Below are 20,885 nucleotides of genomic sequence, written 5' to 3'. Positions count from 1 at the left end.
CAGTGGATTGGAGGGTGTTAAATGTGATACCCTTATTCAAGAAAGGATGTAAGGACAGTCTTAGCAACTACAGGCCAGTTAGTTTAACATTAGTAGTGGGTAGGGCACTGGAATCCATAATTAGATGAAAAAAACCAACAGGAACTTTGAGAGGTTTGAGATAATTAAGGAGATTCCTAGACTTACCTGCATCCTGGGATCCCAGTATGTTCCTCTGTAGAACTCAGTGTCATCCCAACAGTGGTCATCCCAGCGCTGCTGAGACTACAGAGCTCCCAATCAATCAGATTCTACTGTAGTGCTCTGAGGTGGGACTTCCTCCCCAGATAGGGGTGGAAGGCCCCACCTCCAGCCAATTAATGATCCACAGAATGTTTATTGACTGCAGCACAGCCATCAGGAACAGGGGTGAGTCAGCCATTGATGTTTTTGCCGGCAGGGTGTGCCATCTGAAAAATCCTGCTTCTCTCTGCTCAGATACTGCCTGACATGCTGGGTATTTGCAGCATTTTCTGTTTTTATGCCTGATAATTAACCCCCATTTACTGCAATGGAACTGAATATCAGGGGCTGTGTGTAATGAGTGGCCAATCCTATACCATCTGTTTAATGTCACCACCCAAGATGAATTTCTATCCAAACGATCTTCAACTGATCCAATTAAAAGCTATAGCTGACCGATTACAGGCAGGGCATGAAACAGCTATTTTTGGGTTGTGCCTAATATTTAAACTCTTAAACTTCATTAACCAATAGTGCTTGGACCAGCGCAACTTTATTAACTTAATCAACTCAGAAATGAACAAAGAGAGAGAACACCAATGGTTGTAGCATAGCTCATTTTTATTTTTAAACTGTTTTTTTTTATTTGCATAGGAAACATATCCACTTCCAGTAATTGACTGCAGTATGAGCAGCTGCTAGCAGTAAAGGCTGGATATAACAGTTACAATCACATAAGTCAAGCTGAATTTACACCAGTTTGAAACTTGTGAAGACTTAGGCCGTGTAATGAGTTGATCGTTTGCATGGATCTCAGCAGCTTTGAACCATTCCAGCACCTGCACTCAAACAGGGAGCACAAACGAGAACAATGTCTGTAGTGTTTTTGTGTTGTTCCTTTTGGCAACTATGGTTGCATGTATGGGACTAAAAACTCAGAAGTTTCAAAATGGAACAACTCTGGTGTGTGGCTAGCAAGCACTTACTGACTACTTGTTACCTACAACTGTACTAAATGTAGCATCATGTATCTATGGAAACACACAGTCCTACAAAAGTTGATCTCAAGAGAAATATCTCAAAAAGTTCTTACAATACATTGTAAGAATCCTCTCAGAATTCCCATCTGGAAAGAGCTCTTTGCAGGTTGACTGGGAGCCACACTCACAATGAAAAGAATATCTGTACAATGCGCAGTGTCAAGACTTAAATGGAAATTCAGGCTATTACACACATCAATGCAATATATATATGTGTAACTGCCTCTCTGAACATGGAGCAGGTAAACAAGCTCTTGGAAGCTGACAGCTAGGCAGGAATTACCCTTATATTCTGCAAGTTGGATCACTTTTGCAGAACAAGTTGTCTGAATGAATAGATTTACAACTGAACTCAACAGAGACTGCAAGATTAAACAGGCACTGCTTGTTTGACATTTTTGGTAAACGTATGCTGGTTTTTTTTGTTTCGAATCCTTATTTTGCATTAACATAAGTCAATGTAACATTCCATGGTCTCCATTTATGGAACATACATTACTGTAGTGACCAGGGCTGTAACAAGATTCCTTCAGTTGATAATACACATCTGTCCCTGTAGCACAGTTTTGATAATAAAAATGCATCATGCTATTTCTTTAGAAACACAACAGTTTCGTGATGAAAGTGGTTTCAGTGTCAGTGGACCTTTCTGCTGCCTCTTAAACACAAAAACCCTGCAACAGCTTTTAATTTGTTGGAAACATCTAGTTTCACTGCACTGGATGGCACCTACTCTATAGTAAGATTGGAATTTTTAGTCCAGTCAGGCTGCACGAGATAAATATTTTCTTACTCTTTGCTTTAATTCACACTAGTTATTCTTGACTTTAGGAGGTAAAAGGGATGCTGCGATTTGCAGTATGGTGGAGTATTCTGGAGGAGAAAAGATTACTTTTTGTCAGGGTGTGGTCTATCTAGCATGTGCATTATAATTACTTATATAGTCTACTGAATGAAACTACTCACCCTTGTAAGATCCCAACCAACGGTGCTGTATCTAATAAGATATATTTGCATGTCACATCTACACAAGTATTTGAAAATTCTCAAAACTTTTTATTACACTTTGTTTTCTTTAGCAACTAAAGTTTTATTCTTGTTGTTCCAAGAAAGGGGTCCTTAAAACAAAAACAATGCCTTTTTGAGTTTAATAGAATTCCTGGGCATTAACCGTGGATCGCCACTTTGCAAATTTAATTTAGAACCTACTGATGTGTATATTACAAGCAGGTAATAAAAGGAAAATCAAAATACTGCAGATGCTGGAAATCTGAAACAAAAATAAAAAACGCTGAAACATTTAGGAGACCATCAGAACTCAGACAATGGATTATTTCAGGTTTACTCCTTTCTCAGAACATTAACAAAGGACTGTTTCAGGTATAACCTTTCCCCAGGCTTCTGACAAAGAGTTATACCTTAACATGAACATTTTTCTTTTCTCCACTGATGTTAAGTGTTTCTAGCAGTTTTTGCTTTTATTAAATGTGGATAATACCATGGAACGAAAGCAAGTGCTCAGACTAACCTACACTCTGCAACATATTAGTGGCCAATATTTATAGAGGAGTCCATTATTGCTATTATACTAATGTATCTTGCATCATAAGCCAATCCTTTCAGATAAGTGGTCAGAAGGACCTTAACAATTGTTTGTAGTTACCAAAAAACTCATACAAATTCAACTGACCCTAACTCAATGTTGTTTGATTGGAAAATGCTGCTTTTATCAGAGTGGTTAGGCATCTTTTGGGGAGGTGAGTGTCACCACTGACACTGAGACCATTTTTACAAATTTAAACATACAGTAAACTCTTAAAACACATATTTCCAGAGACTCATACCTAGAGAAACTTTTTTTTCTTTTTTTTTGCATTAAATACATCCTGTAAGGAAAAAAACTGCAACAAAAAGGTGAAAATTGACCATTTCCAACATGTCCCCTTTAACTATTAACAATGTGGCAAAAGTGCTGTGGGATGGAAACAGTATAAGAAGTTGCTGCCATGGCATCTGATTAGACCCTCCCGCCGCTGAGAGAACACTAATACAAATGCCATTATACAGGTCAAAAGAAAGCAACATCTGTGGTCTGGGCTTCCTTTTATTTTATTAAACCAATGATGTAGCCTGTCCTGCTGCATATTCCAGTGAAGCCTGTCTAGTTGCCAACTGCATGCTCGGAAATAATAAAATAAAAAGAAGTTCAAGAACTAATTTGCTTGGGAGGTATGTGTGAAATTAGTTAAAAAGTGCAAATATGAAAGAATTAAATAGCACTTTTCTTCCTCAGTTTTCTTAGTTTATTTCTACTGAATTTGCACGTGCTACACATTAAGAAAAGCAGGTCCAAATTTTGCTATCAAAATGGAAGAAGATCCACTAAGCACACAGCTGGTTACGATCAGCAGCAGACTTTAACAGGAATATGTAAACCATGTCTGGTATCCGTCTTGGGACCTAACTGCCAGCAACATTGCATTGTCCTTTCAAAAACAGAATACTGTACACTGTATATGGGATATCTTTCCGTAATCTTTGTATGATGCAAGTGCAACACAGTGGTGTGCAACAAAAACAAAATCCTTATCAGTGTCACAGCCAAGAGTCCCCAGATAGGTTCCCTGCATATTGCAGTGTGTTTCAACTGTGATCAACCAGGAATCCTATCTGGGTGCATTCATTGGGTGGGATGTCTGTACCGGATTTGTTGCCAAACCCCTTGTGCACTTTCACTCTAATCATAAATACCAACACTTAAACTCACACAAACTTTTACTGGAGGCCATACACACTTAAAAAAAGACAGTATTCCTTCTGACATTATGAAATGTTTCTGAAAACCAACCTTTTCAACACTAAATACAACAAAATAACCTTCATAAAATATAACTTTTCTCCATTTAAAACTGGATTAAAAATTAGGAACCTACACTTTTTAAGCATAGGAATACACAAGCTCACCATATGGACAGTCTTTTTTTAATATATAAATTAGGTAACTGGAGAGTTTTAACTCAAGTCCAGCTTCCAGACAGGATTTTCTTTCTCTTAAAAATGGCATAATAAACTGGTCTTTCAAAAGCCAGTATAATCATTTCTTCCCCCAATTAACTAATTTAAAAAATTTTTGCATTACAAAAAAGGGTAATTACTTTAAAATGTTCTTAACAAAACTATACAGTGTACAAATTAGTCTGCAAGGCAGGTGGCTCATTTTCAAGACCCCTCTTTGTTTCCCCTCACATTACACAACCATAACAAATCTACTAACACTTATTCACTGAGCTGCCATGCCCGAATCATACTCCCACAGCTATTGCTATAGTTATTTGTTTTTGCCAGATTTTTTTTTCAGTACAAGTCTCCTACACTGCTTTTATTTTCCCAAACTATTGCGCCTTAACTTTTACATCATGCTGGGGATATGCACTTCAGTGGCAACACCAATGGCCAAGACTGCAAAGCACTTCAGGAAAAGGCAGAAACAGTGCGTATAGAACGGGATGGCTTCAATTTATCAGATTTGGCATTCCGGTGAAGGAGGAGGGCAGAGATGACTTGAGTTGCAAACCCCTCCCATCTCTTTTAGTTAGTTCTCAAAAAACCTCCTTCTCATTATGCTAGGGGGCAACAACTTCCTTTCCTCACAAAAAGACTTTGAAATGGGATGAAACAGGTTGAAACAAGTTATTCAGCATACCATTTAAGCAGTTTTTTTTAAGAAAGAATTACATTCAGAGTAATTAAAAAACTTTTACCTTGAGATTTGTATTGTTATGTTTTCTGGTAGTACTTAGAATTGTAATTTCAATTAAACAACATACTGTATACTTGCATTCAATCCTTTTCAATTTAGAGTTAATTAGCAGTGCCTTTGTTTAAATTATGTAAAATTATATTCTAATATCACATTGAGTTTACAAGTTGAGCAGGACTTGTTGATTATTAGGCCTATGGTTGAATTGGTAAATACTCAACAATCGGCAACTGATGATGCTGATAAAATAAAAGCCAATCTCCTTAAGAATCCAAATTACTATGTCCCATGGGAAGTGGAAGAAATTTGCCTTTTTCTTAACTGAGCAGAACACCAGGAAAGCAAAAGTAAGATAATTTCATCTGTGAAGCACCACTGATTAGTGCGTGTGTGGATACCATGATTTACCTCTGGGGGGTAAAGAGGAGAAACAGCCTTATTGAGTGGTGGACCGTGAAAGGAAAATTTAAAACTCATAGTTCTGCTTCTGGTTTTGGGATCAGCAGAGAGATAGAGCTCTAACAAAGTAAATTTCCACAAGAGAAAATCCTAGCTCCTCAATAAAGATTGAAGCTCAAGTCAAACCCATCTCCAGTGAAAATGGCAACATTTTAATTTGTTTTTAATTCAATTAGTTCATTTTGCACCCCAGGTGGAAAGTCAATAGAAGGACCAAGTTGAAAGCTTGTCACAATAGGCAGAACAGTTACTTTGCAGCCTATGTTTGGCGAGTGGCATTATGCTTCACAGCTGTGCTGTAGAGTTCTTCTCAAAGAAAAGTCCCCCCTCCCCAAAACATCCTCCCCTAACCATCTTGTAAGGACCTATCATACTGCATAGAAAGCAGTGCCAACTTTGGTCAATTAAAATGGAAAAAAAAGCTTACATCAGCTAATCTGCATACTAACTTGTGATAATCAATATAGCTAAAAGCTTTCCTATTTAGACAAAACTTGGTATTGCATAATTCTTACAAGTTCAAAAACCCCCAAACAAGTAATTGAAAGATGAAAACATGAAAGGTTAATAGAAAAAACTTGCCAAAAATACTGAAAAATATTACTGGCTGATTAAAAATTTTAAGCACCAACTATACACAGCCATGATATGCTTTATAAATGAGATAACAAAGTCAAAGTATTTGAATATTGACAATTAGTGATGTCACACTGTCCTCTGGAGTACAAAATAATTTTTTTCATACAAATGGTAGATTTCATAGGATGAGCTATAATATATGCAGCAAACGTGTGCAGTGATGTCACTGTTTTATTTCAAAGGCAAGGCACGTAATGTGGACTATATAACTTCGTGCAAATCAAGGATAGATCTATTAGAGTTACAGAGAAACAGAAGAGGCAAAATTGACTTGCCATGCACACTGGAGTCCTGCCACTAGCACTTTCAGGCGGATAGCAAGGCTAACTGTGCAAGAAAAGCACCATGCATTACTCGGCACCCTGTGGTTAAAAATAGTGTTTACTCGGTAGAGTGCGAAAAACTTAGCGGCTGCATCCCTGTCGCCATTGATTTGTAAACTGTGGTGCTGTTCACCAACACCCTCCATGAGACACTGTTTCGCATCAGTGCCTTCTGTTCTTGGAAACTGTTTATGCCATGCTTTTTTTCCTGACACACCTGATACATATATATTATATATTTTTAAACTCCACAGAGGTAATGGAGTATAAGGAATCAAGTGCAGTATTTTCAATTCTGTTTAATTGCCTTCCTAAGCAAGCATGTCACAGCAGGATGTGTCTATTTTTCATTTTTTTTCCCTTAATTAATACACATTCTTAGGGGGCGAAAAAACTGTTCAGAATTATTTAAAGGTTATATTACATCCCCTCAATTTAGAGTCCTAGGGCACAAGGACTTACATTAATCCCCTCAATCAGATATGTTAAATTGCACTTGCCTCTTAAGTGTTTTTTTTAAGAATTACTGATATTTTAAGGGCAACATAAAACTATCAGTGAGCTTCATTCTTGTATTCAGATAATTGCAAAGCATCTGAAACTTTGAGGGACTATTACTGCTTAAAACTACACTATGGTGCTTTTCCAAATGCTGTCTTTTATCAAATTTGTTCTGTTTGGATCTGCATACTAAGCATTAATTAAGTGAAAGGAAATAGGGTTCAGTGACAAGAAACAGTTTGTGAGCCAATCATCAAACCTAAATCCAGTAAAACTGCATCTAAGTCTTTTTGTTTTGTTTTCTGCAGTAGCATAGTGTGCATAGACTAATTGTGTGCTTTGTGGGCTTTTTGTCCCCTCAGACAACAGTTTGTAGAAAACACAAAATTACGTGTACATTCCTCACCCAGCCTTTATCGTATAAGTCAACCCTCATCAATCAGGAGGACTGGGCTGTAGTTTTACTACCCTTGGACTGAGTGAAAAAAATAGATACCTGAACCCCACAAATTGCCTAAACATGCAAACTCTTAAACATCTAAAAGCTAATAAGTGTATTACGTTTGTCAGATCTGGAAATTTAACAACTGTCCCCTAGTGGATCCCATTGTTCAATAAAGGCCGGTTTCTTGGACATGGTCTGTTACCTCACATCCAAGTACTAAAATCACCCTCTTAATATCACTGATGAAATACCATTTATGCAGATTTTAAGCTTGCAAGAATTTGGTGATTGCGAGCGCAGCAATCACTTGTCTGTGTTTCTGAAAACATTTCTTTTTGATCCAGAGATGACTTTTGATCTTTGTTGTCCTCAGTTTGTTGTTTCTGCTTGGAGGAACGGTTCACTGATGAAATTTAAACTGTAATTCTGAACATTCGTTGGCAGGATGGTCGTCCCATTTGACACTTGGAATGGGACCAAACTAGCCCAAGTACCAGGACTGTGGAGCAAAAAACACAGAGATAAATAAATACAGCTTATTTCAGGATTGTAGGTTTAACACAAGTTTAATCAATTGACATATTTGATTTATGTACAGTGTATTAACTACTAAATTAGTAGTTTAGAAATTACCGTTGATATGAACAGCCTAACATATGTTTCTATATAACATTCCTTTGAATACTAACTTAATACAGTTTATTTTAACTGGACTACATTAAAATACAAAGGAATGTTACATTAATACATTAAACAATTTCTCACTAATGTTGGTAATATCAATTCCTAGGCTATTGTTTACTTAAACACATTCATCTCAATAAACTTGAGTTCTAATGAACCATCTCAATAAACCCAGGGCTGGATTTTATGCCCCTCCCCTGCCAATCACTACCACCGGATATGTTTTTGGTAGGGAGGCACATAAAATATCATGGGTGGCTAGCCCACCACCTTTCCGCCTATGCTCATAGGCAGCCACCCGCCATTTTAAACAGGCAATTACAAACATAGAAAACTAAAGGAATAGATAATTCAGCCTTTGAGCCTACTCCACCATTCAATGTGATCACGGCTGATCCTCTATCTCAATGCCATATTCCTGTGCTCTCCCCATACCCCTTGATACCTTTAGAGTCTAGAAATCTATTTTTTGCTTCTTGAATATATTCAGTGACTCGCCCTCCATAGCCCTGTGTGGTAGAGAGTGCCACAGGTTCATCAGCCACTGAGTGTAGACGTTTCTCCTCATCTTAGTCCTAAATGGCCTACCCCGTATCCTGAGATTGTGACCCCTTGTTCTAGACACCCACCGCACCCCTGCCCCACCCCCCCACCCCCCACCCGGCCCTTTGTCAGAGGAAACATCATCCCAGCATCCAGACTGTCCAGCCATGTCAGAATTTTATACGTTTCAATGAGATCCCCTCTCATTCTTCTAAACTTCAGTGAATACAGGCCTAGTCGACCCAATCTCTCCTTATACGACAATCCTGCCATCCCAGGAATTAGTCTGGTGAACCTTCGCTGGCTGCACTCCCTTTATGACAAGTATACCCTTTCTTAAGTAAGGAGATCAAAACTGCACAGAGTATCCCAGGTGTGGTCCCAACAAGGCTCTGTACAGCTGCAGTAAGGCATCCTTGCTCCTGTACTCAATCTTTTTGCAATGAAGGCCAACATGCCATTTGCCTCTTAACTGCTTGCTGAATCTGCAGGCTTGCTTTCAGTGATTGGTGTACAAGGACATCCAGGTCCCTTTGTACATCAACATTTCCCAATCTATCACCATTTAAATAATACTCTGCGATTCTGTTTTTCCTACCAAAGTGGATAACTTCACTTATCCACATTTGCCATGTATTTACCACTCACTCAACTTGTCTAAATCATCTTGAAGCCTCTTTACATCCTCCTCGCCACTCACATTCCCACCTAGTTTTGTGTCATTAGCAAACTTGGAAATATTACATTTAGTTTCCTCATCTAAATCATTGATAATATATTGTGAATAGCTGGGGCCCAAGCACTGATCCCTGCAATACCCCACTAGTCATCATCACTTGCCATTCCAAAAAAGACCCATTAATTCCTACTCTCTGTTTCCTATCTGCTAACCAATTCTCAATCCAAGCTAATACATTACCCCCAATCCCAAGTGTTTTAATTTTGTGCATAAGCTCTTAGGTGCGACTTTATCAAAAGCTTTCTGAAAATCCACTGGTTCTCCCTGATCCATTCTGCTAGTTACGTCCTCAAAAAACTCCAGTAGGTTTGTCAAACATGATTTCCCTTTCATAAATCCATATTGACTTTATCTAATCCCATTGATATTTTCTAAGTGTCCTGTTATCACATCCTTTATAATACACTCTAGCATTTTCTCTATCACTGATGTTGGGCTATCTGGTCTGAAATTTCCTGTTTTTTCCCTCCCTCCAATCTGCCGGGACTGTTCCAGAATCTACAGAACTTTGTAAGATGACAGCCAACGCATCCACTATTTCCTTGGGCACCTACTTTACTACCCCGGGATGTAGGTTATCAAGGCCCTGGTGATTTATCGGCTTTAGTCCCATTAATTTCTCCAGCACTGTTCTTTTAGTAATACTAATTTCCTTCAATTCCTCCTTCTCACTGGACCTTTGGTTCTCTCGTATTTCTTCCTCTGTGAAGACAGAACTAAAGTAGTTGTTTAATTGCTCTGCCATTTCCTTGTTCTCTATTATAAATTCTCCTGCTTTGGACTGTAAGGACATTTGTCTTCATCAATCTTTTTCTATTTACAAACTTATAGAAACTTTTACAGTCCGCATTTATGTTCCTTGCAAGTTTACTCTCATACTCTATTTTTCCCCTCTTAATCAATCTCTTAGTCATCCTTTGCTGAATTCTAAACTGCTCCCAAACCTCAGGCTTGCTACTTTTTCTAGCAACTTTATATGACTCCTCTTTGGAGCTAATACTATCCATAATTTCTTTTGTTAGCCATGCCCTGCCACTTTTCGTATTGTGTTTTTGCACCGAAATGGATATATAACTGTTGCAATACATATATTCGTTCCTTAAATATTAGCCATTGCCTATCCACCTTGTAATTAAATTTCCAATCTATCTTAGCTAACTCACGCTCCATACCTTCGTAGTTTGCTTTGTTTAGGCATTGAATCCCAGTTTTGGGTTGGACTACTTCACTTTCCAACCTAAGGAAGAATTCTATCATGTCATGGTCACTGTTCCCTAAAGGACCCCACACCACAAGATTATTAATTAACCCCTTCTCATTGCACAATTCCAAATCTAGGATAGCCTGTTCCCTAGTTGGTTCCTTGACATACTGGTCTAAAAAACCATCTCGTGCACACTCCAGGAATTAATCTGCCACAGTATTATCGCCATTTTAGTTTGCCCAGCCTATATGTAGATTAAAGTCACCCATGATTACTGCAGCATCCTTGTTACATGCATCTCTAATTTCCTGTTTAATACTGTCCCCTACCTTATCACTACTGTTTGGAGGTCTATAGACAACTCCAACTGATGTTTTCCGCCCCCTGTTGCTTCTTGGCTCCACCCAGACTGATTCTACATCCAGATTTTCTGAGCCAATATCCTCTTGCACTATTGCACTGGTTTCATCCTTAACTAACAATGCCATACCACCTCCCTTTCCTTTTTTCCTGTCCATCCTAAATATAGAGTGCCCTTTGATATTCAGTTCCCAGCCTTGTTCACCCTGCAGCCATGTCTCTGTGATTGCAATTTTATTGTACCCATTTACATCTATTTGCGCTGTTAATTTGTCTACCTTATTGTGAATGATCCATGCATTCAGATACAGCCTTTAGACTTGCCTTTTTACCAGTTTTACACATTTTTTTGTGCTATGGCCCTATTTGCTGCTAACTCCGTTTCCCCTGCCTTCCACTTTTGCTTTCTACTATTCTGTCTTTCATTTCTATCTTTGTTTCCCTCTCTTGCGTTTCCCCACTCAAGTTCCCATCCCCCTGCCGCTCTAGTTTAAACCCTCACCCACAATACTAGCAAATACCCTGCGATGATATTGATCCTGGTCCTGCTGGGGTACAATCTGTCCAGTTTGTACAGGTCCCATCTTCCCTAGAACTGGTCCCAATGCCTCAGGAATTTAAATCCCTCCCTCCTACACCATCTCTCCAGCCACGCATTCATCCAGTCTATTCTCCTATACTGATCTCACCAGCACGTGGCACTGGGAGTAATCCTGAGATTACTACATTTGAGGTCCTGCTTTTTAATTTATTTCCTAGCTTTCTATATAGCTGCCTGCCAAAGGGTGGGCTAATTCTTCCCTCTTTTTACCTATGTCGTTGGTACCGATATGGATCACGACCTCTGGCTATTCACCCTGCCCTTCAGAATGTCCTGCAGCCGCTCAGTGAAATCCAAGATGTTACCTACTCCAGCTTTGTTACTTCCCACCTAGCCAACAAAACCTGCCTCCCTCCACCACCCCCACCCTACCTTCTAGGAACCCTGATCCATCCCTATCCAGTACCCGAGACTTAACTTGCTCTGGAGGCCATGTCCTCTTCATCCTGGGGATTACTTGCAGTCCAAGCACCCACTATTGAGTTCTGGCACTGCTTGGATTGCTAGAGCTGACGGTCAATCAGATTGGTTGCCAGTTCTCAAGGGCAGGACTTCCTCCCACTGATGGCCGGAAATCCCACCCTCACCTCATTAAGGCCACATGGAGTGTGCTACAGCTTCGGTGCGGCCTTGTTTAATGTTGGTTGGTTCAGGACCGACATTTCTCACAGCAGGCGAGCAATACACCAGCCTCCCACCCTGTAAGATTCAGCCCTTAGTTCTGATGAAAGATCATCAACCTAAATCTTTTAACTCTGTTTCTCTCTCCACAGATGGTGCCTAACCTACTGGGTACTGAGTACTACCATGATTTTATGTATTTATTTCAATACACCTCAGTTTCGTTAATAAAATGAAAGGTTTCAACAAAATTATTGAAATCAGTTTAAATACTTGTATCAGCTGCCTGCCAAAGGGTGGGCTAATTCTTCCCTAAGTGTGAAATTTAGCTGCAATTACAGGCAAAATCATGTATGATTCATTTTGAAGAAATTGGAAAGCCAAATAGCTAATACCTGTTGTATAAACCTTATTCTTTTGAGTCATAAGAGGTTTACAGCACAGAACAAGGATATTTAGTCCATCATGTCTGTGCCACCACTTTGTGAGAGCAATTTAACAGTCATCCCACTGCCTGCTCTCTTCCCATAGATCTGTACCTTCTGTTGCTCAAATATTTCTCCAGTTCCCCATAAAAAATTCAAAAACTCCCTGTGGCAAAGCATTCAATGCTTCGATAGTTTTCTGCATAGAAAAAAAATTCCTAATCACTCTTCTCAATCTCTTAGTGACAATTTGAAATGGATGGCCTTTCATCACTGATACCCAGAGGAAATAATCTTTTCCTATTCATTCTAAAAATCCTTTATAACTTAAAACACCCCAATTAATTCTGTTCTTAGGTCTGAATTTTCCAGGCGGTTGGCGGGAGCGGTTGCGCACCACCATTTTATGCGGGTGGTCCAATTAAGGCCCATCCAGCGTAATACATGACCGGTAGTGCTCTGCGCTACCTGTGCGGGCGGGGGGAATAGGGAGAGTCGGGGCCAGCTCTCTTCTGGGCATGCCTCAGGGAGAGTGAATGGTATTGAAATAATTAAATTAAGAGGTCAAAAATTTATTTAAACATGTCCCTTCATGTAACTGTGTCACATGAGATGGGACATGTTTTTATTTTTAGGAAAAAGTTTTTATTTATTTAATAAAAGCTTTAGGAAACCTCATCCCGCTTGTGGATGAGGTTTCCTAAAAATTGCGAAAGCCGCTTGGGCTTTTCGCCTGACCGCCAACCTCAAGGTTGGACAGGCAGCATTAACAATCACAATAGTTACTTTCTCAATGGCCTTAATAAGGCCCTTTACATTTCGACGGATGCGCAGCCGACTCGGGCGCGTGCCCACCAAACGAAATATCGCGGGACTGCGCAATGACGTCGGGACGCTCGCCCTATGTCATCATGCATCATTTTACACGTCAGCGTGTCGGGCCCGCTCCCGCATGCCGACTGTAAAATCCTGCCCTTAGTCTTCTCTGTCCCAGTAGAAATATACTCAGTACCTTAAGTCTCTCCTCGACTGATTTTCCATCTTTGGCATCATCTGTTTTCTGTTCGCTACGGTTTTAATGTGTATTTTATAATGGGGATACAAAACTACACTTAGTAATCCAACTCTCATCTAATTTTTGTACAAAAATATTATTACTTTGTTCTTTTATTGTGTACTCCTATATATAAAATCTCTAAAAGCTATTGGCTTTTGTTCTGACTTACCTACTTGTAATTATATTTCAGGGAATTATGTATTTGAAATCATAGTTTCTGTTGTTCAGACATGCCTTCAACATCTTTCAATTGAGTGCATATTTCCATTATTTGTTTGCCTCCCAATACATATACCGATACACATATACATTTACCGTTATACTGATCTGCCCATTCCAGTCATTTGTCTATATCTTCTTAAAGTTTCTTTTTACAATCCTCCTCCAATGTTTACCAGACCTCCTAATTTTGTGTAATCAAGTTTTAAGATAATGTTGCCTCTACCCAAATACAAATGATGAACATATGCCAGAACAAAATTCAACCTAGCACCAACTCTCAAATCTAAGTAGCACCTATTTCTTCTAATTTTTTGTTTCATTTCTGCCAATGTTCTGTCCAATCTGTAATATTTTGTCATATGGTATACACCTAAATTTTTCTCACAAACGCCTTGTGAAAGGGGGGATGGGAGGGGCCTGAAAGTCACCCCCTTGACCTTGTTGCCGACTCCCCTACAACCTCCTCCCCTGTGACCCTACCCTGCAAACCCCCATCTGCCATGACTCACCTGGGCCTGGGTCCTGGACTGCAGGTGGTTGTCATTCCACCTCCTCCCAGGTTGCACAGCCACTCAAAAGAGCTGCTGGCCTCTAATTGGCTGGCGACTTTGTATAGGCGGGACTTCTTCCCCCAAGGTCCTGATCCCGGGGGAATGTCTGCCACTGCCCTGTCAGCTGACTGATTACTACCAGCGGGTCTTCCTAGAAAGAGGCAATGCTGGGGTTTCGCTGGCTCTTCAGCTGGCGGCCAAGATCCCCACAGCCAGCACAAGATTCTGCCCATTAACTCTGTTTCTCTCTTCATAGATGCTGCCAGACCTGCTGAGTTTTTCCAGCATTTTCTGTTTTTATTTCAGATTTCCAGCATTCGCAGTATTTTGCTTTTATTTTGCATTACATCGGCTACTCTCCAATCCCATGACATAATTTGCATAATTAAGACTGGAAAATGGTGGCCAGAGCATCTGCTAAGTCCACTGACATCTCTCAGCTACCTATGGGGTGTGCTGTTACTGTTCTTTGTCTTATGTATTTGGAGTATTTTTTCCAGAACCAATTTCTAACAATTGCCCCATATGCTCTAGTGCACCGACACACACATCCACTATTATCCTTCCCTTGCTAACTACTCTCCTACTTTCGATATACTCATAAAAGCTTTTAATCTTTCCTATTTTATTCTCTAATAATCTTTATTCATATTCGCTTTGTCCTTCTAATTTCTTCTCCTACCTCCCCACCGCACTTTCTATATTCTCAGTTATCATTTGTTTTATTAGCTCCAGTGTTACTATATTACCCCCTTTTGACTTTCAATTTAATTTGTCTATTTACTCACAGAACACAGTTCTTTGATGCATCTCTGTTTCACTTTGTGGAAGATATTTATACTGTATTCTATCCTGCTCATATTTTTAGATTTTCAACTGATGAACCTGATTCATACCCTTTTTGTCTGTTAGTATGACCATGTCCTTTCTTAGCTCACTGAACTTAGTTTGTGAAATGTTCTCAGCACCATAACTTTGCAGACATGCAACAGGAACTTCATCCATGTGTGTAAAAATAGCATCTTGCATGAACTTATGATGTCCCAAAGTTCTTACAACAATGAAGTCCTTTTGAAGTTGTTACTGTTGTAATGTTGGAAATGCAGCAGCCAAATGTCATGAAGAAAGATCTCACATGCAGCAGTGAAATAAATAACAGGATAATCTGTTTTAGGTACTGGAAGATGAATAAATGCTGGCCAGCACACTGGGAAAAGTCCCCTACTCTCCTTCATTATGGACTGTTTTATGTCTACTGAGATCATAGATGTAGCCTCAGGTTAATGTTTGTAAACTAAAAGCAGAGCCTCCAACAGTGTGGTACTCACTCAGCACTACACTGAGATGCCAGACTAGATAGGCACACGTATCTAGAGTGGGAGTTCAGCCCATAAACTTCTGACTCAGAGGTGACACTGCTATCACTGAGCCAAGGCTGACATTTTGTGAATTTCCATCGCATATCTGGTGAAGTTATGGCAGTTCCAAGGAAATTCCTGGCCTTGAGTCTTTTTTCCTGTTCCATTAACTTATCTTTTATTACCATTTCTACTCTTGCGTGGGAACTAACCATGTTGTAGTTACTATTTCCCAATTGTCCTTAGACATCAGTCATTTTCCCCACTTTATTCCCCAGGATGAAATTGCGCAATGCTTCTTTCCCTATTGAATTAGAAACATAATGGGGTGGATTTCCAGTGTTCTACTGCCCTTCCAACAAGGTAATGGATCTAAGAAGCAGTACAACATTATAAAAATGGCCCCCACTTTGATCACTTTTTTCTCAATCCGTCTTGGGCTAATTAAAATATAAGCAATTTTTCATTCCACAAAAAAAATCTCTAAAATTTGACTTTTATCAAAAAGTACCATTTTAGTTTAATTTTAAGTTATGTAGAAAAGACAATCTTATTTTATTTAAATTAGAGGACATATTGCATAATTGCAGCCGTGAAGGTGAAGTAGCTGAATTAAATTAAAAAAGCGCTTGACTCCAGACAGTGGACTGAATTTTCACTAAGTTGGGATGAGTTGGAAGCCCTTTATAAATGGCAAGAGAATCCCAATTCTGGATTCTCAATCCCAGTCCTTGTCTGATTTTTAGAAGTACCTTTAAATGGTGCAGTTGGGTCTCATGAAAAGCCCACACCCGGCACTCGTGAACTGGCCGGCTCCATTGTAGAGATAGGTATTTCCTGCCCCTCCGCAATTTTCATGGGGTTGGGCCAGGTTTTTAAAGAGTCATGGTTCACAGCGTCTTGGAGGAATCGTGAAACCCAGACTGCATGAGGGGACCTTTTGAAAGGTGAGTTGCAAAGGTCCTTATGTACCCTATGCTAAGGTAAAGTCCCCCACCGACCCCCCCATCACCACTCATTCCCCCATGCCAAGCTATAATACTCTACCCACTCCAATGGCCCCTCATGCCCCCATGTCAAGCTATGACACTCCGCCAACCCCCATGGCTCCTCATACTCCCTATGCCAAGCTATGGCACTTCCATGCCCATTGACCTACTATACATTGTATAGAACCAATGAACCCTATATTGAGAGTAGGTTGAGTAAAACAAAACTGTAAAAAAGTCATTAATTGATTCATTACTTTCCATATGTTTAAAAATGTCATTTCATGACAAGGCAATAAAAGTGTCAATCATCTAGATCCTTTAAAGTATCAATAACAGAAACCACAAATCCTTGAAACCACATAACCTTGTATAAATAAACATTGTGAAATTGACTGTGGAGATCAGAGAGCCAAAGCTGTCAATCAAGCAAAGTTTTCTCTGGGGCACAGTTGTTTCGAGAAGAGTGATAGAAGTCTGGGCTCTCAGCCAAGCATACATAATAAGGCTTGGCTGAGAGGCCAGACAACCATTACTATTTAACTTAGTGGAAATGAATGAATTACTTTTTAAAAAGTTTATTTATACATCCTACTGTCACTACAGCGTTCATTGGTTCTATACAGTGTATAGTGGATCAATAGGCATGGAAATGCCATAGCTTAACATGGGGGAATGAGGGGACATGCAGTGCCATAGATTGACATAGGGGGCATGAGGAGCCATGGAGGGAGGGTGGATGCATGCCTGGTATTGTAGGTCATTGAGGTTTTCAAAGGTAGAGTTGATTAAAAGAGAAAGAATATATTGTTTATAGGTAGATGGGGGAAATAAGCTGTTGGGATTTTTTTAAAGCAAATTTGGAGAGTATAGATTAGTTGATGATCATCAAGAAGGGTGAAAAAAATGAATGAAATAGGATAATAAGGTGTTAAAGTGGAATCTAAGGGCGCATTTACAGTGTAGGCGTAATGTTACTGTGAAGTGGTTTCCAACACTAGATTATCAGTGTAAATCTGGATGGGTCCAACCTAACTGTAGTGAAGTAGACTGAGGCTCCCTGGAAAATTACTGTTTCAAACATGGTCTAGAAAGTGACCAGATGCTTCGTTAAACTCCTAACTATTTTTAAAAGTTATCTGGCCTTAACTTAAATGTTTGGAGAATGGCATTGTTGACATGGGATGATGCCATATTACTCAAGAGCGTAGCAACTGGATAGAAATGAAATAAGGATAAGGCTATTAATAATAGCTGCCAAATGTGATTGACCGCTAGTTAAAATTAAACAGGTAGAATTCATCAGACTATCATGATGATAAAGTGTAATTTCAATATTCCAGAGGGAAGACAATCAGTAAAGTAGGGAATACCCTATCTGAAATTGCCTGTAATAAGTTACTTTGATTGTTTTTTAACGTGAAACAGATTATAAAGTAAATGCTAGATTTAATATAAACCAATACTGATTATTGATCTTGGCCTATGGAGGCAGTGGGACTGTCACTGGACTGGTAATCCAGAGACCTAGAGTAATGCTCTGGGTACCTGGGTTCAAATGGCGGAATTTCAATTTAATAGAAATCTGGAATTAAATGTCTGATGGTAACCATGAAACCATTGCCGATTATCGTAAAAGCACATCTTCTCTGGTCTACATGTGACTCCTGATCCGCAATAATGCGGTTGACGCTTAAATGCCCTCTGAAATGGCCTAGTGAGCCACTCAGTTGGATCAAGCTGCTAAAAAGGAATGAAACCAGACAGACCACCCGGCATCGACCTAGGCAACGGAAACGCCAATGGCAAACCCAGCCCTCTAAACCTTGAAAAGTCTTCCTGACTAACAGCTGGCGGCTTGTGACAAAATTGGGAGAGCTGTCTCATGGACCAATCAAGCAAGAGTCTGACATGGTCATACTCATGGAATCATACCTTACAGATCATGTCACAGACACCACCATCACCATCCCTGCTGAGGTGGTAGCACAGTGTCATACAGTCAGGATGGAGTTGCCCTGGGAGTCCTCAGCATAAACTCTGGCCCCTATGAAGTCTCATGGCATCAGGTCAAACTTGGGCAGGGAAACCTCCTGCTGATTATCACATACCTACCCCCTCAGCTGATGAATCAGTGCTCCTCCATGTTGAACACCACTTGGAGGAAGCACCGAGGGTTGCAAAGGTGCAGAATGTACTCTGTGGGGGACTTCAATGTCCATCACCAAGAGTAGCTCGGTAGCTGAGCTGGCCAAGTCCTAAAGGACATAGCTGCTAATCTAGGTCTGCAGCAGTTAACTAACAAGAGGGAAAAACATACTTGATCTCACCAACCTGCCTTCCAAAGGGCATCTGTCCATGACAGTATCGGTAGGAGTGACCATCGCACAGTCCTTGTGGAGACAAAGTCTCGTCTTCACATTGAGGATGCCCACCATGCTAATTAGATTTTGAACATATCTAGCAACTCAAGACTGGGCATCCATCAGGCGCTGTGGGCCATCAAGAGCAGCAGAATTGTACTCAACCACAATCTGTAACCTCATGGCCCGGCATATCCCCTACTTTACTATTACCACCAATCCATGGGATCAATCCTGGTTCAATGAAGAGTGCAGGAGGCATGTCAGGAACAGCACCAAGCATACCTAAAAATAAGGTGACAACCTGGTGAAGTTACAACACAGGACTACTTGCATGCCAAACATCATAAGCAGCAAATGATAGAGGCAGCTAAGTGATGCCACAATCAGCGGATCAGATCTAAGCTCTGCAGTCCTGCCACATCCAGTCGCGAATGGTGGTGGATAATTAAACAACTCATTGGAGGAGGAGGCTCCACAAATATCCCCATTCTCAATGGTGGAGGAGCCTAGCACATCAGTGTAAAAGATAAGGCTGAAACATTTGCAACAATCTTCAGCCACAAGTGCCGAGTGGATGATCTATCTCAGCCTCCTCTGGAGGTCCTCAACATCACAGATGCCAGTCTTCAGCCAAATCGATTCATTCCACATGATATCAAGAAATGGCTGAAGGCACTGGATACTGCAAAGGCTATGGGCTCCGACAACATTCCTGCAATAGTACTGAAGACTTGTGCTCCAGAACTTGCCGCACCCCTAGCCAAGCTGTTCCAGTACAGCTATAACACTGGCAACCACCAGGCAATGTGGAAAATTGCCCAGGTATGTCCAGTACACAAAAAGCAGGACAAATCCAACCCAGCCAATTGCCACCTCATCAGTCTACTCTCAATCATCAGTAGAGTGATGGAAGGGGTCATCAACAGTGCTAGCAAGCAGCACTTGCTTGGGAATAACCTGCTCACTGATGCTCAGTTTGGGTCCTTGTGGAGACAATGTCTTGTCTTCACATTGAGGATGCCCACTCCGCTTCTGACCACTTTACAGCCTTGGTTGAAACATGGACAAAAGAGCTGAACTCCAGAGGTAAGGTAAGAGTTACTGTCCTTGACATCAAGGCAGCATTTAACCGAGTGTGGCATCAAGGAGCCCTAGCAAAACTGGAGTCAATGGGAATCAGGGGGAAAGCTCTCCACTGGTTGGAGTCAAACTTAGCACAAAGGCACAAAAACAGAAAATGCTGGAAAAACTCAAGTGCTGGAGAGAGTTGACATTTCAAGTCCATATGACCCTTCATCAGAGCAGATTTCCAGCATCTCCACCATTTTGCTTTTATCCTAGCACAAAGGAAGATGGTTGTGGTTGTTGGAGATCAATCATCTCAGTTCCAGGGCATCACTGCAGGAGTTCCTCAGGGTGGTGTCCTAGGCCCAACCATCTTCAGCTGCTTCAGCAATGACCTTCCTTCCATCATAAGGTCAGAAGGGGGGATGTTTGCTGATGATTGCACAGCATTCAACACTATTCACAACTCCTCAGGTACTGAAGCAGTCCATGTGCAAATGCAGCCAGACTTGGACAATATCCTGTACCCATACTGTAAAAGGGCTGGATGGCTTGGAGTTTGTCAAATGTGTTCAGGAAAGTTTTCTAAATCAATATATAGAGGTACCAATGAAAGAGAATGCAATACTTGATCTCCTATTAGGGAACCAGACAGGTCAGGTGACAGAAGTATGTGTAGGCGAACATTTTGGGTCCTGTGACCAGAATGTC

The 20,885-nt window shown here is 40.4% G+C and overlaps 1 protein-coding gene across 11 annotated transcripts in view; it reads right to left on the bottom strand.

Moving 5' to 3' along the window:
• Positions 1-825: 825 nt before the first annotated feature.
• LOC121276844 (nuclear factor 1 B-type-like) overlaps positions 826-20,885 on the bottom strand; it is a 399,145-nt gene continuing 379,085 nt past the window's right edge. For 9 of the 11 annotated variants that reach the window (XM_041185395.1, XM_041185390.1, XM_041185389.1 and 6 more), the window contains one exon: positions 826-7,888. In XM_041185395.1, coding sequence (XP_041041329.1) covers positions 7,759-7,888 — 130 coding nt within the window. In that variant the 3' untranslated portion in view covers positions 826-7,758. The remainder of the gene's footprint in view (positions 7,889-20,885) is intronic. The other 2 variants (XM_041185400.1, XM_041185398.1) reach the window with 2 other exon arrangements.

This window comes from Carcharodon carcharias, chromosome 4, assembly GCF_017639515.1.
Source record: "Carcharodon carcharias isolate sCarCar2 chromosome 4, sCarCar2.pri, whole genome shotgun sequence".
Lineage (NCBI taxonomy): Eukaryota > Metazoa > Chordata > Chondrichthyes > Lamniformes > Lamnidae > Carcharodon > Carcharodon carcharias.
Note: the sequence above shows the minus strand (reverse complement) of the source record. Positions and strands in the feature narration are given on the sequence as shown.